General features: G+C 45.2%; 1 protein-coding gene and 1 pseudogene across 5 annotated transcripts in view; both read left to right on the top strand.

The window, feature by feature from the left end:
• The window catches only part of RFWD3 (ring finger and WD repeat domain 3), a 48,848-nt gene extending 36,009 nt beyond the window's left edge, over positions 1-12,839 (top strand). For 3 of the 5 annotated variants that reach the window (XM_077984682.1, XM_015126617.3, XM_077984681.1), the window contains 5 exons: positions 1,228-1,378; positions 2,877-3,053; positions 5,598-5,812; positions 7,723-7,934; positions 10,190-12,839. In XM_077984682.1, the coding sequence (XP_077840808.1) occupies positions 1,228-1,378; positions 2,877-3,053; positions 5,598-5,812; positions 7,723-7,934; positions 10,190-10,333 (899 nt within the window). In that variant the 3' untranslated portion in view covers positions 10,334-12,839. The remainder of the gene's footprint in view (positions 1-1,227; positions 1,379-2,876; positions 3,054-5,597; positions 5,813-7,722; positions 7,935-10,189) is intronic. The other 2 variants (XM_077984683.1, XM_077984684.1) reach the window with 1 other exon arrangement.
• A 5,221-nt stretch (positions 12,840-18,060) lies between these two features.
• Positions 18,061-18,645, top strand: LOC710135 (10 kDa heat shock protein, mitochondrial pseudogene; annotated as a pseudogene).
• Positions 18,646-20,348: the final 1,703 nt, after the last annotated feature.

Raw genomic sequence — 20,348 nt, 5'->3', positions numbered from 1 at the left:
GCCGTGAACATATGTATTACCCCAAAAGTTTCCCTATGGCCTTTTATAATCTCACCTGCCCCTCCCTCCTCTCCCATCCCCGGCAGTCACTGCTTTTTGTCACTACAGATGAGTTTGCATTTTCTAGAATTTTACATAATTGGAATCATACAGTGTTAACCATTTTTTGGTCTGACTTCTTTCTCACTGCATGATTTTTTATTGTAGTATATGTTAGTAGTTAATTCCTTTTTAATGGATAGTATTCCATCATACCTGTATACAGTAGGTTTGTTTATCCATTTACCTGGACGTTTGAAATGGGTTATACTTTTTCTTTTTCTTTTTTTTTTTTTTTCCTTCTTTTCATTGTCATGAGGCAAGCGTGGGTTGTACTCTCTTTTCTCTTCTCTCTTCTCTCTCCCCTCTCCCCTCTCCTCTCTCCTCTCTTCTCTCTTCTCTCTTCCTCTTCCTCTTCCTCTTCCCTTCTCTGACAAGTTTTGCTCTGGTTACCCAGGCTGGAGTGTAGGGTGCAATCTCGACTCACTGCAACCTCCGCCTCCCAGGTTCAAGCGACTCTCCTGCCTCAACCTCCCGAGTAGCTGAGATTACAGGAACTTGCTACCACGCCTGGCTAATTTTTTGTATTTTTAGTAGAGACAGGGTTTCACTGTGTTGACCAGGCTTGTCTTGAATTCCTGACCTCAGGTAATCCACCTGCCTTGGCCTCCCAAAGGTTTGGGATTACAGAGGTGAGACACCACGCCCGGCCTGGGTTGTACTTTTTTAAATAAATCATAGGCCGGGCGCAGTGGCTCATGCCTGTAATCCCAGCACTTCGGGAGGCTAAGTCGAGCAGATCACTTGAGGCCAAGAGTTCGAAACCAGCCTGGCCAATACAGTGAAACCCCATGTCTACCAAAAAATACAAAGTTAGCCGGGCGTGGTGGCGCGTGCCTGTAATCCCAGCTGCTCGAGAGGCTGAGGCAGGAGAATTGCTTGAACCCAGGAGGCAGAGGTTGTAGTGAGCCAAGATTATGCACTGCTTTTTAGGCTGGGCGACAGAGTGAGACCCTGTCTCAAAAATAAATGAATAAATTATAACACTGGAGAATTGTCGTTTGACCAGCTGGTTCCCAGGGACTTATATGCGAAGAAAGGTGGACAAAGAAGCTACTTGAAAAAGTAGTTTGCATTGCCCTAGGTTCACTTTCAGTGATCTGTTTCATACTATTTTGCCTTTGGCAGGCTTTGGTGTTAAGATGTTGAGTACTGCCAACATGAGAAGCAGTCAGTACATTCCGATGCATGGCAAACAGATCCGTGGACTGGCTTTTAGCAGTTACTCCAGAGGCTTGCTACTCTCTGCTTCTCTAGACAACACTATTAAACTAACCAGGTGAGTGATTTGGGGAGGAAGATGGAGACTGGGCTGTTTGGTGTTGAGTAGCATGGAATTAGTATCAGTGTTATGATGACCTTAGCTCTTTTTTTTTGGTCTGAGACTGTGTCTTCTGAGATCTATTTAAAATACATTGCTTTTAGAAGTGGGCACAGCAGGTTACAAAACTGTGTTTCTTATTTCTTTAAAATTATGTATATTACAAAAAATGTCTTAAGCATATTTTAAGGAGATGAGAATAAAACTCTAAAGTTGGTGGAGGCCAGCCGTGGTGGCTCACACCTGTAATCTTAGCACTTTGGGAGGCGAGGCAGGCGGATCATCTGAGGGTCAGGGGTTTGAGACCAGCCTGGCCAACATGGTGAAACCCGTCTTTACTAAAAATACAAAGATTAGCTGGGCATGGTGTCAGAAACCTGTAATCCTAGCTACCAGGGAGGCTGAGGCAGGAGAATCACTTGAACCTGAGAAGTGGAGGTTGCAGTGAGCCAAGATCAAGCTACTGCACTCCAGCCTGGGTGACAGAGCAAGGCTGTGTCTCAAAAAAAAATAGTAAATGAATAAATACATAAATAAATAAATAAAATTTAAAAATAAAGTTTGTGGAATGACAGGATGGAGGGAGCTTTGGTACCTGACATCAGAGTCACCATACTAGGTCGATACTGTTTACTCCTAGTCCTGGCCTGTTTCTCTTAGTCCTGGTCTGTTACCTGGACAATTGTGTATAACAGAGATGTTCACCAGGCACTCACTGCCCTTGGGTACCATGATGACTTCTTTTATACCCTTACTTAGTTACAGTGTTTTATCTGTCACATGCTCTGTGAGTACTGTGAACCAGATGTGAGTGTGCTCCATGCCTTTATAAGTATTGTTTTAAAAATAAGGTAGAAAAATGTTACATACCAAAGTGTTGGTTGGATTATTATTTATTTATTTATTTATTTACGTATTTATTTTTGAGAGAGAGAGAGAGTCTTGCTCTGTCACCCAGGCTGGAGTGCAGCGGCGCAATCTCGGCTCACTACAACCTCCTCCTCCCGGGTTCAAGTGGTTCTCCTGCCTCAGCCTCCCGAGTAGCTGGGATTACAGATGCACGCCACCACACCCGGCTAACTTTTGTATTTTTAGTAGAGATGGGGTTTCGCCATGTTGGCCAGGCTGGTCTCAAATTCCTGACCTCAAGTGATCTGTCTGCCTCAGACTTCCAAAGTATGGGATTACAGGCATGAGCCACCATGCCCAGCCCCTTTAATTTATTATTTTACTTCTTTACAACTCAAGAGGAAAACCTGTGACCCCCAAAACAAATGTTATGGAATTTAAAGGAGTTACCTGGGCAGATCCTAGAAAAAATAGGAAATCCAGATAGTTTGGTTATATGAGTGTGTTCTCGGTAAGGGTTAATGATCATTTAAATGATAATCTTTACATCTTTGTCATGTATTTGATTTTCTTAATGCAGTTGTAAAAGTCTTTTGTAACTCCACAGCCTGGAGACAAATACCGTGGTCCAGACTTACAATGCTGGACGTCCTGTCTGGAGCTGTTGCTGGTGTCTTGATGAGACTAACTACATCTATGCTGGACTGGCCAATGGTTCAATTCTGGTATATGACGTGCGGAACACGAGCAGTCATGTGCAGGAGTTAGTAGCTCAGAAAGCCAGGTAGGGAGCCACTCACTCTTTTCCTGGTGGTAGCAACTGTCTCTTGGCTTATTATTGTGTTAATCGTCTCTTCAGAGGGTGTTACACAGTTGGTCAGAAATCCTTACAGTTTTTGAAGATCCACTTGATCTCACTTGAGAATTAATAACATTCTTGTTAACAAGAGTTTGTATTCATGATGTTTCATATGACAGAGAGTTTTGGTACAAGTATAGCCAGGTTCATAGTCAGTAATCATCTAACATGGCAAAACAGAGTCAGATCTATGTTCAGAACCTAGCTCCACTACTTAGAAGTTGTGTGACCTTAGTTGTGTTTCTTGGCCCATTGTGAGCTTAATCTGTAAAATCTGGTCCATATAGACTTGCTTTAATAGCCACATGTCACCGGGCGCGGTGGCTCACGCCTGTAATCCCAGCACTTTGGGAAGACAAGACGGACAGATCACGAGGTCAGGAATTCTAGACCAGCCTGACCAACATGGTGAAACCCTGTCTGTACTAAAAATTCAAAAAAAAATTAGGCATGCGTGGTGGCGCATGCCTGTAACCGCAGCTACTCAGGAGACTGAGGCAGAAGAATCTCTTCAATCTAGGAGGTGGAGGTTGCAGTGAGCCGAGATCGCACCATTGCACTCCAACCTGGATGACAGAGTGAGATGCCGTCTCAAAAAAAAAAATAGCCACGTGTCTAGCACATAGGAAGAGATCAGTTAAGGATAGCATAATCAAAAGTGATTTAAAACTTCCCTAATCCAAAGCTAAACCAACTTGTTTGAAGATACTGTATTATTATTATTTATCATTTAATCCAGTTGTGAGATAGAGAAGTTTATAAAGTCAGCCCAAGTTCTGAGGATGGATGGCCACCAGCACCACTCTGTTTTAGAATGTGTTGAGCTGCCCTGTATGTATGAAGTTCTCAGAAGGGGAGTAGGGTCTGTGTCCTGACCAAAATGAAAAGTATCTTAACAGATAATTTATGTTTCCAATTGGATATATTAAGAGCAAGGAGAGCCAAACATAAAGATATCACTAAAGTAATAATTATTTACTGAAACCTAGGCCCAAATAGAGTAGACAGTAAAATACGGCAAGGTTTTTTTGTTTGTTTGTTTTTGGTGGTGGTGGTGGTGGTGGTGGTGGTGGTTTTTTATTTTTTTAAGACGGTGTCTCACTCTCACCCAGGCTAGAGTGCAGTGGCACAGTCTTGGCTCACTGCATCCTCCACCTCCCGAGTAGCTGGGACTACCAACATGCGCCACCACACCTGACTAACTTTTATATTTTTAGTAGAGATGGGGTTTCACCATGTTGGCCAGGCTAGTCTCAAACCTTAAGTGATTCTCCCACCTCGACTTCCCAAAGTGCTGGGATTACAGGTGTGATCCACCATGCCCAGCCAAACACGGCAAGTTTTAAAATAGCAAGAAAAAAATACTTGTATGTATTGTTCATTTTTATTTGTGTTTACTTTGATTACCTTTATTGTGACAGGGAAAATGAAATAAAACAGGCAAGTAGACTTTGGCAACTTTGGCATGAACGAGTTCACAGCAGAAATGAGTTCATAGGAACACAGTCTGAAGGAGGATATTTCTGAGAGAATTCTTGGCGCATAGTCCTGGTCATATGCTTGCAGAAGGAAATATAGAAAATCTAAAACAGTCCTGTTTCTGAATTAAAATGTAGCTGCTTTTAGCTGTATTTTAATTGTGGGGTCTGTCATCTACAACTTGGGATCTTTATTTTGTTATGTATATAAGCTTTGTTTCTTTCCTGACTTTTCTCATGTGGCTAAACCCATTTCCAGAAGCTTCACATCAGTCAAGCTTCCTAGTAATTGTGATCTTGTATCCCTTAAATTTCCTAGTTTCTTTTTTTTTTTTTTTTTTCTTTTGAGATGGAGTCTTGCTCTGTCTCCTGGGCTGGAGTGCAGTGGCCAGATCTCAGCTCACTGCAAGCTCCGCCTCCCAGGTATACGCCATTCTCCTGCCTCAGCCTCCCGTGTAGCTGGGACTACAGGCGCCCGCCACCTCGCCCAGCTAGTTTTTTGTATTTTTTAGTAGAGACGGGGTTTCACCGTGTTAGCCAGGATGGTCTTGATCTCCTGACCTCGTGATCCGCCCGTCTTGGCCTCCCAAAGTGCTGGGCCTAGTTCTTTTTTTCCTTTTCTTTTTTTTTCCTTTTTGTGGAGAACGGGGTCTCGCTATATTACCCAGGCAGGTCTCAAACTCCTAGGCTTAAGCTATCCTACCGCCTCTGCCTCCCTGAGAGCTGGGGTTACAGGCGTAAGCCACCGCGCCCAGCTTTCCTTTTCTTCTAGAGCATCTAGTATCTCCCCTGAAACTAGTTTCAGAATATTATATGATGTCCTTTTGTTTCTACAGAGAGGGTTGCTAATTTTTATCAGATGTCAGAGGATAGTGACTAAAGGTGTTTAACCTCTGTAGAGGTGGGAATGTGCTTCAGGGTTACTGGTAGTGGGGTCTGGAGCCGTCCGAGTTTTGGAATGTGAGATACAGTTTCCTTACTTTCCTTTCAGATGCCCACTGGTCTCCTTGTCATACATGTCCAGAGCTGCCTCAGCTGCATTTCCATATGGTGGGGTGCTGGCTGGAACCTTGGAGGATGCTTCATTCTGGGAACAGAAAACGGACTTTTCTCATTGGCCTCATGTACTGCCCTTGGAGCCAGGGGGCTGCATAGACTTCCAGACAGAGAACAGCTCCCGGCACTGTCTTGTGACCTACAGGCCTGGTGAGTAGTACTGGGGTCTTCTATGGTTTATTTGGGAGCACAGTGGTAGAGAAGAGGGAAGGAGAGTTCGATCCTACCCTTTGGGTGGCTGTGGTACTGCTCACAGACTAACAAGATACGTTGTAGCTCTTGCTTCTACAGGGAGGATGGTGGCTTCAAGCTCCCCAACAGAGCCTGCCTCCCAGCTCCTTACATGTGAGGACTGGAGCATATTCTGCCAGGTACTCCTGGAAGTGAATTAGCCACTTAGGAGCCCCTACAACTTAGAACAGTAGTGGAATGAGGGGGCCAGCTTTAGGTCGTTGAGCCATCTTGAGATCACTTTCATATCTTCTGCCTGCCTCTCACTTCCCCTGAGAGAAAGGTCCAGATTAGGGCAGCCATGTAGTACCCCGGCTGGCATATTGTCTATTCCTCCTTATTTGGGCCGACAAAGGTAAATAAGGGGAAATGGACAACAATGGTTGTGTGGGCCCAGCCAGCTGAACATCTTTGCCTCTGGAATCAGAGGTAGAACCCGTAACAGCAGACTGTGCTTCATTCACAGGTTCTTTCTAAGCTAAGTGTCATGAATCTAAATTCCTGGTAAACTGTACTGATGGTCAGTGTTGTAGGTTTTTTCTTTCTAATGTGGTCTTGAGGTCTCTGTCAGGAGAGTGGCTATAAACTGTAGCCCTGTCCTGCCAAACTCTAGGGAGTTCGTTGTGGGTGTTCATAGTGTACCTTTCACAGGATACTCCTTTGTCCTGGCAGATGGCCTAACACCTGCCTGACTCATGACCAGGTGTCCCTCTCACAGGAAACTTGTTTATACTGGCAGGTACCCTTGTGGTGCTTGTCTGACCTGTGTCCAGTTCATTTCCCTTGAGATAGTGACTCTCTACAAGAGCCCTGATTAGGAAAGACGTTAGGTTCAGGTGTGTTGGTCAGGTGAGACATAAAGGAGGCAATGCACAAAACACAGGAAATAACGGAATCAGCTTACTTGACAGATCCCACAGAGAAGAGGGCAGCGTGCTTCAGGGGCCAGTGGGAAGAAGGGGGAGCCATCCAGGACAGGCCTGCTCCCTTAGGGGTAGGGTAGGGGTGGAGGGGAGGGACAAGTGGGCTATATTTCCAACCTCTGCTCAGGGAAGGGATGTTTTAACTAGACCAAAGTTGACAGGGTACATCTAGGTTTCAGATAATTTATGCCAGTCCTGAAAACAGATGCTGAGGTCACAACTGTATTAAGCAAATTATAACAGTCAGGCAGATGTATAGTCAGAGTTAGTCGTTAAATGCTCACACTTCTGCTAGTTGTGGGTGGGTCTACTCATGTTTTTAAGTTTTGTTTGAGCTGAGAAACATCTCAGTAGCACTTCAGACCCTTTGGCTCTTCGTCATCCCACAGCTCTGCTGTCTCCAAGGGTGTGATTTGCTGTGACTGGTATACAAAGCCTGGGGGTCCTCTTTTGTTCTCTGGCTTTTGTTTGCCTCCCAGCAGAATTTCAGATACATGTTTCCCTTTCTGTAATAGCCTCCTTTCACTTTATAAAAATGTGCAGTCCCAGGGGCTAATGAGGTTCTCACGGGGGGAAGGGAAAAACCTTTTACTGAGACTTCTTAAGAGAGAAATCCCCCAGCAGAGGTCTGGCAGGAGACTGATTTTACTAAAACAGGTAACTCACTCTCAGAATTCTTTTTCTCTTAAGCAAAAAGCTATTGTAGATAACTTGATTCCTAGCCTACGGTTCTGAATTTCACTGATGCTATGATACTGTTCTTTCATTTGTTTTGTAGCTGTTCTTGATGGTTAAGCATTTATGGCTTTTCCGTCCAACTAGGTTGTAAGCGTGTGAGGTTTGGGTACTTGGTTAATTTTTTGTGTAGCATCCCCATGGTGCAGCACTGATTTCTCTGTCCCATAGATAAAAATCACACCACCATACGAAGTGTGCTGATGGAAATGTCCTACCGACTGGATGACACTGGAAATCCAGTCTGCTCCTGCCAGCCTGTACATACATTTTTTGGAGGACCCACTTGCAAACTGTTGACCAAAAATGCCATTTTCCAAAGCCCAGAGAATGACGGCAACATCCTGGTGTGTACTGGGGATGAAGCAGCAAATTCTGCCCTGGTGAGCCTGTTATTTTTTACTTTCATATAAAAAGTAGTTTTGCTTAAAATATTGGTAAGGGAAAACGTGAACATTTTTTTACAGAAGCTCATAAAGCAAAAAAGTGTAAGTTCTGCTCTGTAATCCCACATATCCGCATATGTGTGTATGTGAGGTTGCTTGGTTTACATATGCTTTCCATACTGCTTTGTAGATCTTGACTCACTGTTGCAACCTCTACCTCCTGAGTTCAAGTGATTCTCCTGCCTCAGCCTCCTGAGTAGCTGGGATTACAGGCACCCACCACCACACCCAACTGATTTTTGTATTTTTAGTAGAGACAGGGTTTCACCGTGTTGACCAGGCTGGTCTCGAACTCCTGATCTCAAGTGATACACCAGCCTCGGCCTCCCGAAGTGCTGGGATTATAGATGTGAACCATCGTACCCAGCTGAGATGTTCTTGAACCTGAGTCTAATTAAGTCGTAGAGTAGCACTGTCCAATACAGTCACACTAGTCACATGAGCACTTAAAGTGTGCTTAGTGCCAAGGAAGAACTTAATGTTTTACTTTATTTTTAATCAAGTTAAATATAAACTTATGTGACTAGAGACCACTATATTGTATAGTGCCACTCTAGAAGCTAGCGCTAAGTTTCATTGACTGGAGTTGCAGGGAATAGAGGAGAACAAGTTTAATGATAGCACAGAAAGTATACACACAAGTCCAGGTTGTGGGCGTTCTGTAAGACAGCTGATCCGGCTTCCACAAGAAGTCAATGGCAGAAGAAAAAAGGTGGGATCACAGGCATGAGCCATGACGCCCGGCCCATCCTTTTGTTTTTTTTTTTTTTTAAACAGATGCATACTTTTTTTTTTTTTTTTCTTGAGACAGTCTCGCTCTGTTACCCAGGCTGGAATGCGGTGGCGCAGTCTCGGCTCACTGCCCCCTCTGCCTCCCAGGTTCAAGCAATTATTGTGCCTCAGCTTCCCAAGTAGCTGGGTGCACACCACCATACCCGGCTAATTTTTGTATTTTTAGTAGAGACGGGGTTTTGCCATGTTTCCCAGGCTGGTCTCAAACTCCTGGGCTCAAGCAGTCTTCTCACCTCAGCCTCACAAACTGCTAGGATTACAAGCATGAGCCCCCGTGCCTGGTCATACTTTTTTTTTTTTTTTTTTTTGAGATAGGGTCTCGCTCTGTTGCCCAGGCTGGAGTGCAGAGGCGCAATCTTGGCTTACTGCAACCTCCACCTCCTGGGTTCAAGTGATTCTTGTGCTTCAGCCTCCCAAGTAGCTGGAACTATGGGTGTGTGCCACCATGCCTGGCTGACTCTACTTTTTAATACTTTAAAATATTTTTCTTTTTTAGGAGACAGTATCTTGCTTAGTCTAGACTGGAGGGCAGTAGTGTGATCATGGCTCACTGTAGCCTCAAACTCCTCAGCTTAAGCAATCCTCTTTTACCCTTTCTTGAGTAGCTGAGACTGCAGGCATGCACCATCACACCTGGCTAATTTTTTAATTTCTTGTAGAGATGAGAATCTTGTTATATTTCCCCAGCTGGTCTCTATCTCCTATCCTTAAGCTGTCGTCCCATCTCAGACTCCCAAAGTGTTGGAATTACAGGTGTGAGACACCATGCCTGGCCAACGCGGTGGCTCACTCCTGTAATCCCAGCACTTTGGGAGGCCAGGGTGGATGGATCACGTGAGGTCAGGAGTTCAAGACCAGCCTGGCCAACATGGTGAAACCCCATCTGTACTAAAATAGAAGAAAATTAGCGGGGTGTGGTGGCAGGCACTGTAGTCCCAGCTACTTGAGAGGCTGAGGCAGGAGAATCGCTTGAACCCAGGAGGCAGATGTTGCAGTGAGCCAAGGTTGCGCCACAGCACTCCAGCCTGGGCGACAAGAGCGAGACTCTGTCTCAAGAAAAAAAAAGGTGAGTTCCATGAGGGCAAAGACAGGGACTTTATTTTTAATTTACCTTTCTGTCCCTAGAAGAGCCCGACACATAGATTGAATGAATGGAAGCTGGGCTTTATTTTCAGATCCACTTACAGGTAGACTAATTGCTGATTACAGTAGGTGAGGCTGTATCTGAACCATGTCAGGTGTGCTGGCTTTGAGCAACTTTGTGAAGGTTAGGGATGGCCTGCTTTGGTCTCCAGGTAGTGTTCTCTCTGCAGCCTTTTAGACTTGTTTGATGATGAAGAAAGGAAGTCCCTTCGTGTACTGACTGGGTCCTGAACCTTCCCTCTGCTTGCGTTCTTTAGCTGTGGGATGCTGCCAGTGGCTCGTTGCTCCAGGACCTACAGACCAATCAGCCTGTCTTGGACATCTGCCCATTTGAGGTGAACCATAACAGCTACTTGGCTACCTTAACAGAGAAGATGGTCCACATCTATAAGTGGGAGTGACCGTGGTCTTGAAACCTTGAAGGCCTGCTGCTGGTTAAATGTTGTTTGCTAGCACCTAGCAGTCCCAAGCAAGATCCCTGTTTATTGTCTGCGGCCTAGAACATTGGGGATCATGGTTTGTTTGCATTAATATGATTCTAGGACTTTGGGTCACTGAGACACTACAGATTGTGTATCTGTTATGTCCACTAAAAGAGTAATTGATGGGTACTTTATCTACATTATCCATTTTGGGTTTAAAGCCTTCATTTACCATTATTGTATGTTGGAAATTCTTATTTTCTTTATTTTCTATGTGACTTTCTGGACCTTAGAGAGTGTCCTCTCATCATCTAGGATGTAAGTAGGCATCAAGCATTTTCTGGGGGATATGACATCCCATCTGAGTTGTCCTGTTACTTAGGTATCCTTGAAGGGACTAACCATTGTCTTGATACTGATTTGATGCAACATAGATGTAAAAGAGTATTACTCAGTTGAACACAAGAGGGCACTGTAAAATCTTGTGTCCGGTTTATTTCTGATGTTGAAGGCTGACAATCTTTTAGTAACTTGTCTCATTGCCACAAAAGTGTGTGATAGAGCACACCTGGGTGTGCCTTGCGGCAACAACACTTGTGTTCCAGGTGTGAAGTGATGGGACATTGGCAGGCCCAGTGATGGAAGCAGCTAGTAAACTATTCTCTTTGCTGATACCTAGTGCATTAAGTTTATTGCTTTGTGAAAGGTAAGGAAAGAGGCCAGTTGTTTGAGTGGTGGGGAAAATTTTGTTTTTTCTAGCCAGCTTAGGAACTCAGGATTGGTTTTATCCAAGCTAGTGCTTTGAAGAACACTATCTCTTGCCAGGAAAAGATGAGTGTTAGGTCAAAGGTTTTACTTGAGTCTCCCCTAGATATCGGGAGAAAAGACATAAGAGAATTTACAAAAGCTATTCAGACTGCTATTAAAAACATGAGAAGAACTTGTCTCCCATTTTGAGAGAGTTCCTATCTAAATAAAGCCAATCCCTCAGACTGAGGGGCTGTTCTTAAGTGTTCTTTATACATTCCAGGTAAAGCCTTCCCCATGTGAAGCTGATGTTTGATTCCACTTTCCTCTGATTTGCCTCCCTAACCTTTTCTAAGGCTCAGTTTGTATTTCTTTGACTTGCCTCAGACTACTTGACCAAACCACTGTCCACAACAGAATATGCTTCAAGATGTGGGCAGGTCAGTGTCCTGTTCATGGGAGAAAATGGCTAACAATCTGATTTTCTCAAATGATTGCTGAAGAGTTGTTGCCGTTTTTATTATAAACACTTCTGACCTGTCAATTCAAGAGCTGTTTCTAGGATCTTTCTCTCCAGCAAGGGGTTGTTGCAGTAGATTTCCCCAGAGTTCCAAGTTTTAGTTTTGCCTTTTAATGACCCTTTAATATTTTAGGACATAATTTTTTTCTTTTTAAAATTTTTTGTAGAAATAGATGTTTCACTATGTTGTCCAGGCTGGTCTTGAACTCCTGGCCGCAAGCAATTCTTCCGTCTCGGCCTCCTAAAGTGCCAAGATTATAGGCGTGAGCCACTGTACCCGGCCCCTATTTGAAGACATATTTTGTAAAAGCTAGCTTCTAGAACCTGAGAAAAGCTCTTTTCTCCAAGGAGATATTCCTTTTGATATGTTAATGATTAATGATTAAGAGTGGCTGCCCAGGCCGCGAGTTTCAGCGGCAGAATAGGATTGGAATTAAAAAGCAGAACTCATCTGGTTTCAGCAGATTGCCACCAAGAGGATGCAGGTGGTCAGGCCCCGACTGGCTTTGTCTTTGGCCCTGGGCAGGGTTAGGATTTCACTTGCTTTGAAGTACCTGATGCTGATTGATTCCCCTAAAAGTAGGAAGCAAGAGACTTAACTATGAGGGACATTAGGTGAATCCTAAGTCTCACCAGTCCTTGCATTAGTACATTAAATTTGGATATTTTGGAAGCAAATTCATAGGACCGTGACTGATTTCTCCAAAGAAAAAAACCTTGTCCAGCCTCACCAACATGGTGAAACCCCATCTCTACTAAAAATACAAAATTAACTGGACGCAGTGGTGAGCACGCCTGTAGTCCCAGCTACTCAGAAGGCTGAGGCAGGAGAATTGCTTAAACCTGGGAGGCAGAGGTTGCAGTGAGTCAAGATCATGCCACTGCACTCCAGCCTGAGTGACAGAGCAAGACTGCATCTCAAAAAAAAAAACCTTGACGCCATTCCCAATCCCCATCGTAGGACATCACATTTATAAATCCAGGCTTTAGTCTTCTGAGCTCCACCAGGCTCTGCCCCACCATATTCCTTTGTCACTACCTCTAAGGTTTTTTCTCCACTTGAGGATTTGGAGTTAAACGAACTCAAAATATCTTGTCATTGTATATATTCTTGCCCCTGCTTTGAAAAGAAGGCAATGGGAACGCTGTTTATACCCTGTTTTAATGTTTCTGTTTTATGTTTTAATGTTAATATGAAAATAAAGAATTTGCTATGTATAGTGGCTCCTAGTGCCTTTTGTCTCTGACTTCTAGAGGCAGGAACATGTCTGCCTCTTGGGAGAGGGATATAATCCCAACCCGGTAAATTTCTCTCTTTTTTTTTTTTTTTGAGACAGAGTCTCGCTCTGTAGCCCTAGCTGGAGTGCAGTGGTCCCATCTCGTCTCACTGCAAACTCCGACTCCTGGGTTCAAGAGATTCTCTTGCCTTAGCCTCCTGAGTAGTTGGGATTATAGGCGTGCGCCATCATGCTCGGCTAATTTTTGTATTTTTATTAGAGACAGGTTTCAGCATTTTGGTCAGGCTGGTCTCGAATTCCTGACCTCGTGATCCGCCTGCCTCAGTCTCCCAAAGTGCTGGGATCACAGGCATGAGCCACCGTGCCTGGCCTTCTTTTTCTTTTTTTTAACTGAGTCTCTCTCTCTTGTCCCAGGCTGGAGCGCAGTGGTTCAGTCTCAGCTCACTGCAGCCTCTGCCTCATTCCTCCTGAGTACCTGGGATTACAGGTGCCTGCAACAATACCTGGCTTACTTCTCTATTTTTAGGAGAGATGGGGTTTTACCATGTTGGCCAGGCTGGTCTCTAACTCCTGACCTCAAGTGATTTGCCCATCTTAACAGCCTCCCAAAGTACTGGGATTACAGGCAAGAGCCACCTCACCCAGCCATAGATTTTCTCTTTTTCACACTAATAAAGTGGTTGAGGCTTTTGCTTGCAGTTCTGTTTTGCTATTGCCAATGGAAAGTGATATGTTTGCCTCTTAACCCTGTGTCCTGGCCGTGTGGCTCACTCCTGTAATCCCAGTACTTTGGGAGGCAAAGGTGGGCAGATCACCTGAGGTCAGGAGTTCAAGGTCAGCCTGGCTAACATGGTGAAACCTCGTCTCTACTAAATGATACAAAAATTGGCTGGTTGTAGTTGTGGGCGCCTGTAATCCCAGCTACTCGGGGCTGAGGCAGGAGAATTGCTTGAACCCGGGAGGCAGAGGTTGCAGTTAGTCGAGATCACACCACTGTACTGTAGCCTGGGTGAAAAAGCGAGACTCCGTCTCAAAAAAAAAAAAAAAAAAAAAAATGCCCTGGTCATGTGTCTATTTAGTCTGTTTACTCTCAGATCTAGGGATCTACATTTCCCAGACTCTTGCCTGCTGGCTTCCTGCTTGTTTATTTGAATCCAGGAGACTGTAAAGTGGGAGGAAGGGAGAAGAGAGGACTTTTGTTTCCTTTATTTCTTCTAGTCATTGGCAGCACTTCAGACCATGGCAGCAGCAGTGGGCAAGCATGGGTTTCAGGGTTCCTGCTCAGCACAGTTCTGGCCACCTGCCTCAGTTTCTTTGTTCTGTTTGAGTTCAAGAATCTTCGTTGCCATAAATCATGGTGCTCTGCAATTAGGCTGGAAAGGCTGAAAATGTTTTCCAGTTTCTAGCTGAATAACAAATGGAGTATACTGGATTCCAGGAGAACTGAATCCATAGGTATAAGCTTACTAACTTCATGGAGCCTGATGCTCTAAGGGACAATGACAGAGGTCCTAGGATAGAAGTAAACCCCAAATTACAAAACCGAACACCATTGTTTTTGTTTTTCACAATACCCTCCTTTTTGTTTTCCATGTCAGTGATTGAGTATAAGTGAAATTCTGAAAAAAATTTTTTATAAGAAACGGGGTCTGACTGTCACTCAGTCTAGAGTGCAGTGGCACTGTCCTATCTCTGCATCCTCAAACTCACGGGCTGGGGTAATCCTGTCTCCTCAACCTCCTGAGTAGCTGGGACTGTAGTTGTGGACCACTCTGCCCAGCCAATTTTTTGTTGTTGTTGTTGTTTTTTGGTAGAGACAGGGGTCTTGCTTTGTTGCCCAACTGGTCTCAAACTTCTAGTTCAAGCAATCCTCCCGCCTCTGCCTCCCAAAACATTGGGATTGCAGATATGAGCCACCATGCCTGGCCAAAATTCTAAAAATAGACATTTGTCCTTGTTCTTAGTCAACATATGTTTGTTGGTAAAAATCTCTGCTGTTTTATCTCTTTATAGTTTAATATATTAAGTAATGACTTAGTAAATATGTATTACTAATAAGTAATTCTTAATGTTGTAGAATACGTATTATTATTCTATCTTACAGGGGAAGAAACAGGTTAAAAATCCTAATAAAGGCTGGGTGCGGTGGCTCATGCCTGTAATCCCAGCACTTTGGGAAGCCGAGGAGGGTGGATCACTTGAGGTCAGGAGTTCGAGACCAGCCTGGCCAACATGGCGTAGCCTCATCTCTACTAAAAATACAAAAATTAGCTGGGCATGGTGGCCAGTAATCCCAGCTTCTTTTTTTTTTTCTTTAGATGGAGTCTCGCTCTTTTGCCCAGGTGCCTGTAGTCCCAGCTAATCGGGAGGCTGAGGTGGGAGAATGGCATGAACCCGGGGCGGGGCAGAGCTTGCAGTGAGCTGAGATCGCGCCACTGCACTCCAGCCTGGGTGACACAGCGAGACCTCATCTCAAAAAAGAGAGTGGCAGGGCTACTGATGCAGGCCCATTTCTGGAAGACTCAGTGACAGGTAACTTTTGCATGAGGAGTGTCCTATGGCCTTGGCCAACTTTCTTTTTTGTTTTTTTGAGATGGAGTTTCACTCTTGTCTCCCAGGCTGGAGTGCAATGGCGCGATCTTGGCTCACTGTAACCTCCGCCTCCCGGGTTCAAGTGATTCTCCTGCCTCAGCCTCCCGAGTAGCTGGGAATACAGGTATGCATGCACCACCACACCCGGATAATTTTTTTTGTGTTTTTAGCAGAGACCGGGTTTCTCCATGTTGGTCAGGCTGGTCTTGAACTCCCCACCTCAGGTGATCTGCCCACCTTGGCCTCCCAAAGTGCCGGGATTACAGGCGTGAGCCACTGCGCCCAGCCTTGGCCGACTTTCTTAGAAATGAATTTCAGTTTAAGATGAGTCTTAGATGTTTCCACCGAATCCTCCTGTCCTTCCTTCCCTCCCTTTGTACTTCACACAGTGTTGGACCTGCATCATGGTCACATGGCTCTCTCAGCCACCTCATTTTTCCTACAACTGTTGCCCCTAATAAATTTATTGCATAGCTAATCCCTTTTTGTTGTCTGCTTCCTGGCAGACCTGGACTCACACAAGTAGTGCCAGGAGTGTTCCAAGAAAACAGGTGGTAAGACGGGCTGATTGGGGCCCCAGAATAATAAAGACCTGGTGGCAATGTTTAACTGCCAGAAGCCAGGAGACCACAATTACCACCATTACCAGCAAGATCAAACGAGATGACCAAGGGCCAGATGTGGTGGCTCATGCCTATAATTCCAGCACTTTGGGAGGCCCAAGGCAGGAGGATCACTTGAGGTCAGGAGTTCGAGACTAGCTTAGCCAATATGGTGAAACCCTGTCTGTATTAAAAATACAAAAATTTGCCAGGTGGGGTGGCTCATGCCTGTAATCCCAGCACCTTGGGAGGCCAAAGCAGGAGGATCACGAGGTCATGAGATCGAGACCATCCTGGCTAACACGGTGAAACCCCATCTCTACTAAAAATACAAAAAATTAGCCGGGTGTGGTGGCACACACCTGTAGTCCCAGCTACTCGGTAGGCTGAGGCAGGAGAATTGCTTGAACCCAGGAGGCAGAGGTTGCAGTGAGCCGAGATGGTGCCACTGCGCTCCAGCGTGGGTGACAGAGCGAGACTCCATCTCAAAAAAAATTAATAATAAAATGGCAACCAAGGGGTCTTGATGAGCGGGGAGTATAGAGATGGTTAATAAAGGATAACATCACCCAAGACCAGCAAGGGAACTAACTATTCAACATCTATAGCCAATAAGGTCCACAAGAATGGAGGAAAAACCAGGTGCAGTGGCTCACGCCTGTAATCCCAGCACTTTGGGAGGCCGAGGCGGGCAGATCACAAGGTCAGGAGATCGAGACCATCCTAGCTAACATGGTGAAACCCCATCTCTACTAAAAATACAAAAAAATTAGCTGGGCGTGGTGGCGGGCACCTGTAGTCGCAGCCACTCAGGAGGCTGAGGTAGGAGAATGGCGTGAACCCGGGAGGCGGAGCTTGCAGTGAGTGGAGATCGTGCCACTGCACTCCAGCCTGGACAACTGAATGAGACTCCATCTCAAAAAAGAAAAAAAAAAGAATGGAGGAACAGGAGGCTAAGGGTGGTCACCAATAAGTCCTGCTCCTTTGCCCAGTTTCTAGATCTGAGCTTTTTTTTTTTTTTTTTTTTGAGACAGTCTCAGTCATCCAGGCTAGAGTGCAGAGGTGCAATCTTGGCTCACTGCAACCTCTACTTCCAAAGTTCAAGCGATTCTCCTGCCTCAGCCTCCTAAGTAGCTAGGACTACAGGTGTGCACCACCACACCTGGCTAATTTTCATATTTTTAGAGAGACAGGGTTTCACCATGTTGGCCAGGATGGTCTCCATCTCTTGACCTCATGATCCACCCACCTCAGCCTCCCAAAGTGCTGGGATTACAGGTGTGAGCCACCACACCCTGCCCAATCTGAGCCAATTTTCAGATCTAGAATCCATTGATGAAAGTATTGGTCAGGAGCCTAACACCAAAGACCCTACCACACCATGGCACGAGGGTCCTCAGGCCTTCCCCAAAGGAACTCATGGCTACTTACCTGGGTGACTGTACAGTGGCAAAAGGGAAATAACCAAACATTTTGAAGACTATTGGACACAGACTTAAAAGTGAAATTGATCATCAGAGGCCTAAAACATCATTATAGTCCCCCTGGCCTATAAGGGCCAGTTAATAAATGGACTCTTGGCTAAAGTGGTAAAATATGGCTCTCAGCTCACTGGATGTATGGACCCACCCAGAGATTTACGTAGTCCCCAAATATATAACTGGAAGTGACCTGGAATAACCCTACATTGTATTTCTGGCCTGTGGGGCAGGAGCTGTCATGGGCAGGAAAGGGCAGATGTAAACCTGTGAAATTGCTCCCTACCCCTGACTAAAATATGTTAAAAACAATGTTCTGAGGCCGGGCACAGTGGCTGTAATCCCAGCACCTTAGGAGGCCAAAGTGGGCAGATCACCTGAAGTCAGGAGTTTGAGACCAGCCTGCCTAACATGGTGAAACCCCGTCTCTACTAAAAATATAAAAATTAGCTGGGCATGGTGGCAGGTCCCTGTAATCCCAGCTACTCAGGAGGCTGAGGCAGGAGAATCGCTTGAACCTGGGAAGCAGAGGTTGCAGTGAGCCAAGATCGCGCCATTGCACTCCAGCCTGGGGGACAAGAGCAAGACTTCGTCTCAAAAATAAATAAATAAATAAATAAAAACAATTTTCCAAGAGTACAAGTCTGAGGTGGAGGGAGTCATGGCAAGACAGGCGTTTAGAAAGTTTCTTCCACTCTTTGAGCAAGTACTGTTGAAAGGAGCGCTGCTGAAACTGTAACCAAAGGAGGCATTATGCTGCCAGAAAAATCTCAAGGAAAAGTATTGCAAGCAATAGTAGTCGCTGTTGGATCGGGTTCTAAAGGAAAGGGTGGAGAGATTCAGCCGGTTACCATGAAAGTTGGAGATAAAGTTCTTCTTCCAGACTATGGAGGCACCAAAGTAGTTATAGATGACAAGGATTATTTCCTATTTAGAGATGGTGACATTCTTGAAAAGTACGTAGACTGAAATAAGACACTATTGAAATGGCATCAGCGTTCAAGGTTTACGGCCCGGCGCGGTGGCTCAAGCCTGTAATCCCAGCACTTTGGGAGGCCGAGACAGGCGGATCACAAGGTCAGGAGATCAAGACCATCCTGGTTAACACGGTGAAACCCCGTCTCTACTAAAAAATACAAAAACTAGCCGGGCGAGGTGGCGGGCGCCTGTAGTCTCAGCTACTCGGGAGGCTGAGGCAGGAGAATGGCGTAAACCCGGGAGGCGGAGCTTGCAGAGTGAGCTGAGATCTGGCCACTGCACTCCAGCCTGGGCGACAGAGCTAGACTCCGTCTCAAAAAAAAAAAAAAAGAAAAAAAGAAATGGTATCAGCATGAAGCTGCCTGCTCCACTGAAGTTCTGAAATCTTTTTTTTTTTTTTTTTTTGAGACGGAGTCTGGCTCTGTCGCCCAGGCTGGAGTGCAGTGGTGCAATCTCGGCTCATTGCAAGCTCCGCCTCCCGGGTTCACGGCACTCTCCTGCCTCAGCCTCCCAAGTAGCTGGAACTACAGGCGCCCGCCGCTACGCCCGGCTTATTTTTTGTATTTTTATTAGCGACGGGGCTGAAATCTTTCATCATGTAAATAATTTTCGTATCTCTCTTTTATAATAAACTGATGATAACTAATGACAAAAAATATGTTCCATTGGGAGGATGGGGATTTGTGAAGATTAGAGTCACCATTAAAGACCTAAAGAATGCAAGGGTGGTTCTGAAAGATGGTGGAGAGTGAAAACTTTTCCCAATTGGTGGAAATGCTGGCTATGCTCTTAGTCATTCCACTTTGTGTGTAAGATGAGAATATATACATATTCCTGGACAAAGTCCAATGGCCTGGCCTGGAGTAGAGGCACATGGATGAACATATGGGAGTGGGTACAATATATAAATATTTTTGTATCTCTTAATAATGCCCATCAGAAAGCCTCCACCACAAAAAGGCACTGAACAACCAAGTAAGCAAAATGACCCCGCCAATTGACATGAGCTAGCCTCTAGCTCCTCCAGACCTGACATGCTGGAATGGACAGTGAAAAGAGCAGCCATAGCTCAGTAGCATCATGGACTCCTACTCACCAAGGTACATCCAGCTACTGCTGCCTCTGAATGTCCAACTTGTCAGCAACAGAGAGCAACACTGAGTCTTTTTTTTTTTTTTTTTTGAGACAGAGTCTTGCTCTGTCGCCAGACTGGAGTGCCGTGGCATGATCTCGGCTCACTGCAACCTCTGCCTCCCAGGTTCAAACGATTCTCCTGCCTCAGTCTCCTGAGTAGCTGGGATTACAGGTGTGCATCAACGTACCTGGCTAATATTTGTATTTTTAGTAGAGACGGGGTTTCACCATGTTGGTCAGGATGGTCTTGGTCTCTTGACTTTGTGATCTGCCCACCTCAGCCTCCCAAAGTGCTGGGATTACAGACTTGAGCCACCGCACCCGGCCTGCAACACTGAGTCTTTGAAAGGCACGTTTCTAAAGAAGACCAAGCAGCCACTTGGTGGCAAGTCAGCTACATTTGGCTTCTTCCATGTGCAAAGGCCATTTTATCCTCACAGATAGACTGCCTATTCTGGGTATGGGTTTGCCTTTCTCACTCTCAGAACGTCAGCCAGTGGTATGCCTGATTGAGTTCAGATTGACACACAGCATTGCATCTGGTTCAGGGGACCCTATCAACAGTGAACAGACCCATGACCATGAGGCTGCTGGTCATATCCTATACCACACCATCCATAAGCAGCCAACTAATAAAATCCTGTTAATGACCTTTTAAAGGGACAGCTGAAGCACTAGCTGAGAACATTCTGAAAGATAGGATGC

This window comes from Macaca mulatta, chromosome 20, assembly GCF_049350105.2.
Source record: "Macaca mulatta isolate MMU2019108-1 chromosome 20, T2T-MMU8v2.0, whole genome shotgun sequence".
Taxonomy (NCBI): domain Eukaryota; kingdom Metazoa; phylum Chordata; class Mammalia; order Primates; family Cercopithecidae; genus Macaca; species Macaca mulatta.
The sequence above is the reverse complement of the archived record's forward strand: the minus strand, read 5'-3'. Positions and strand labels throughout refer to the sequence as shown.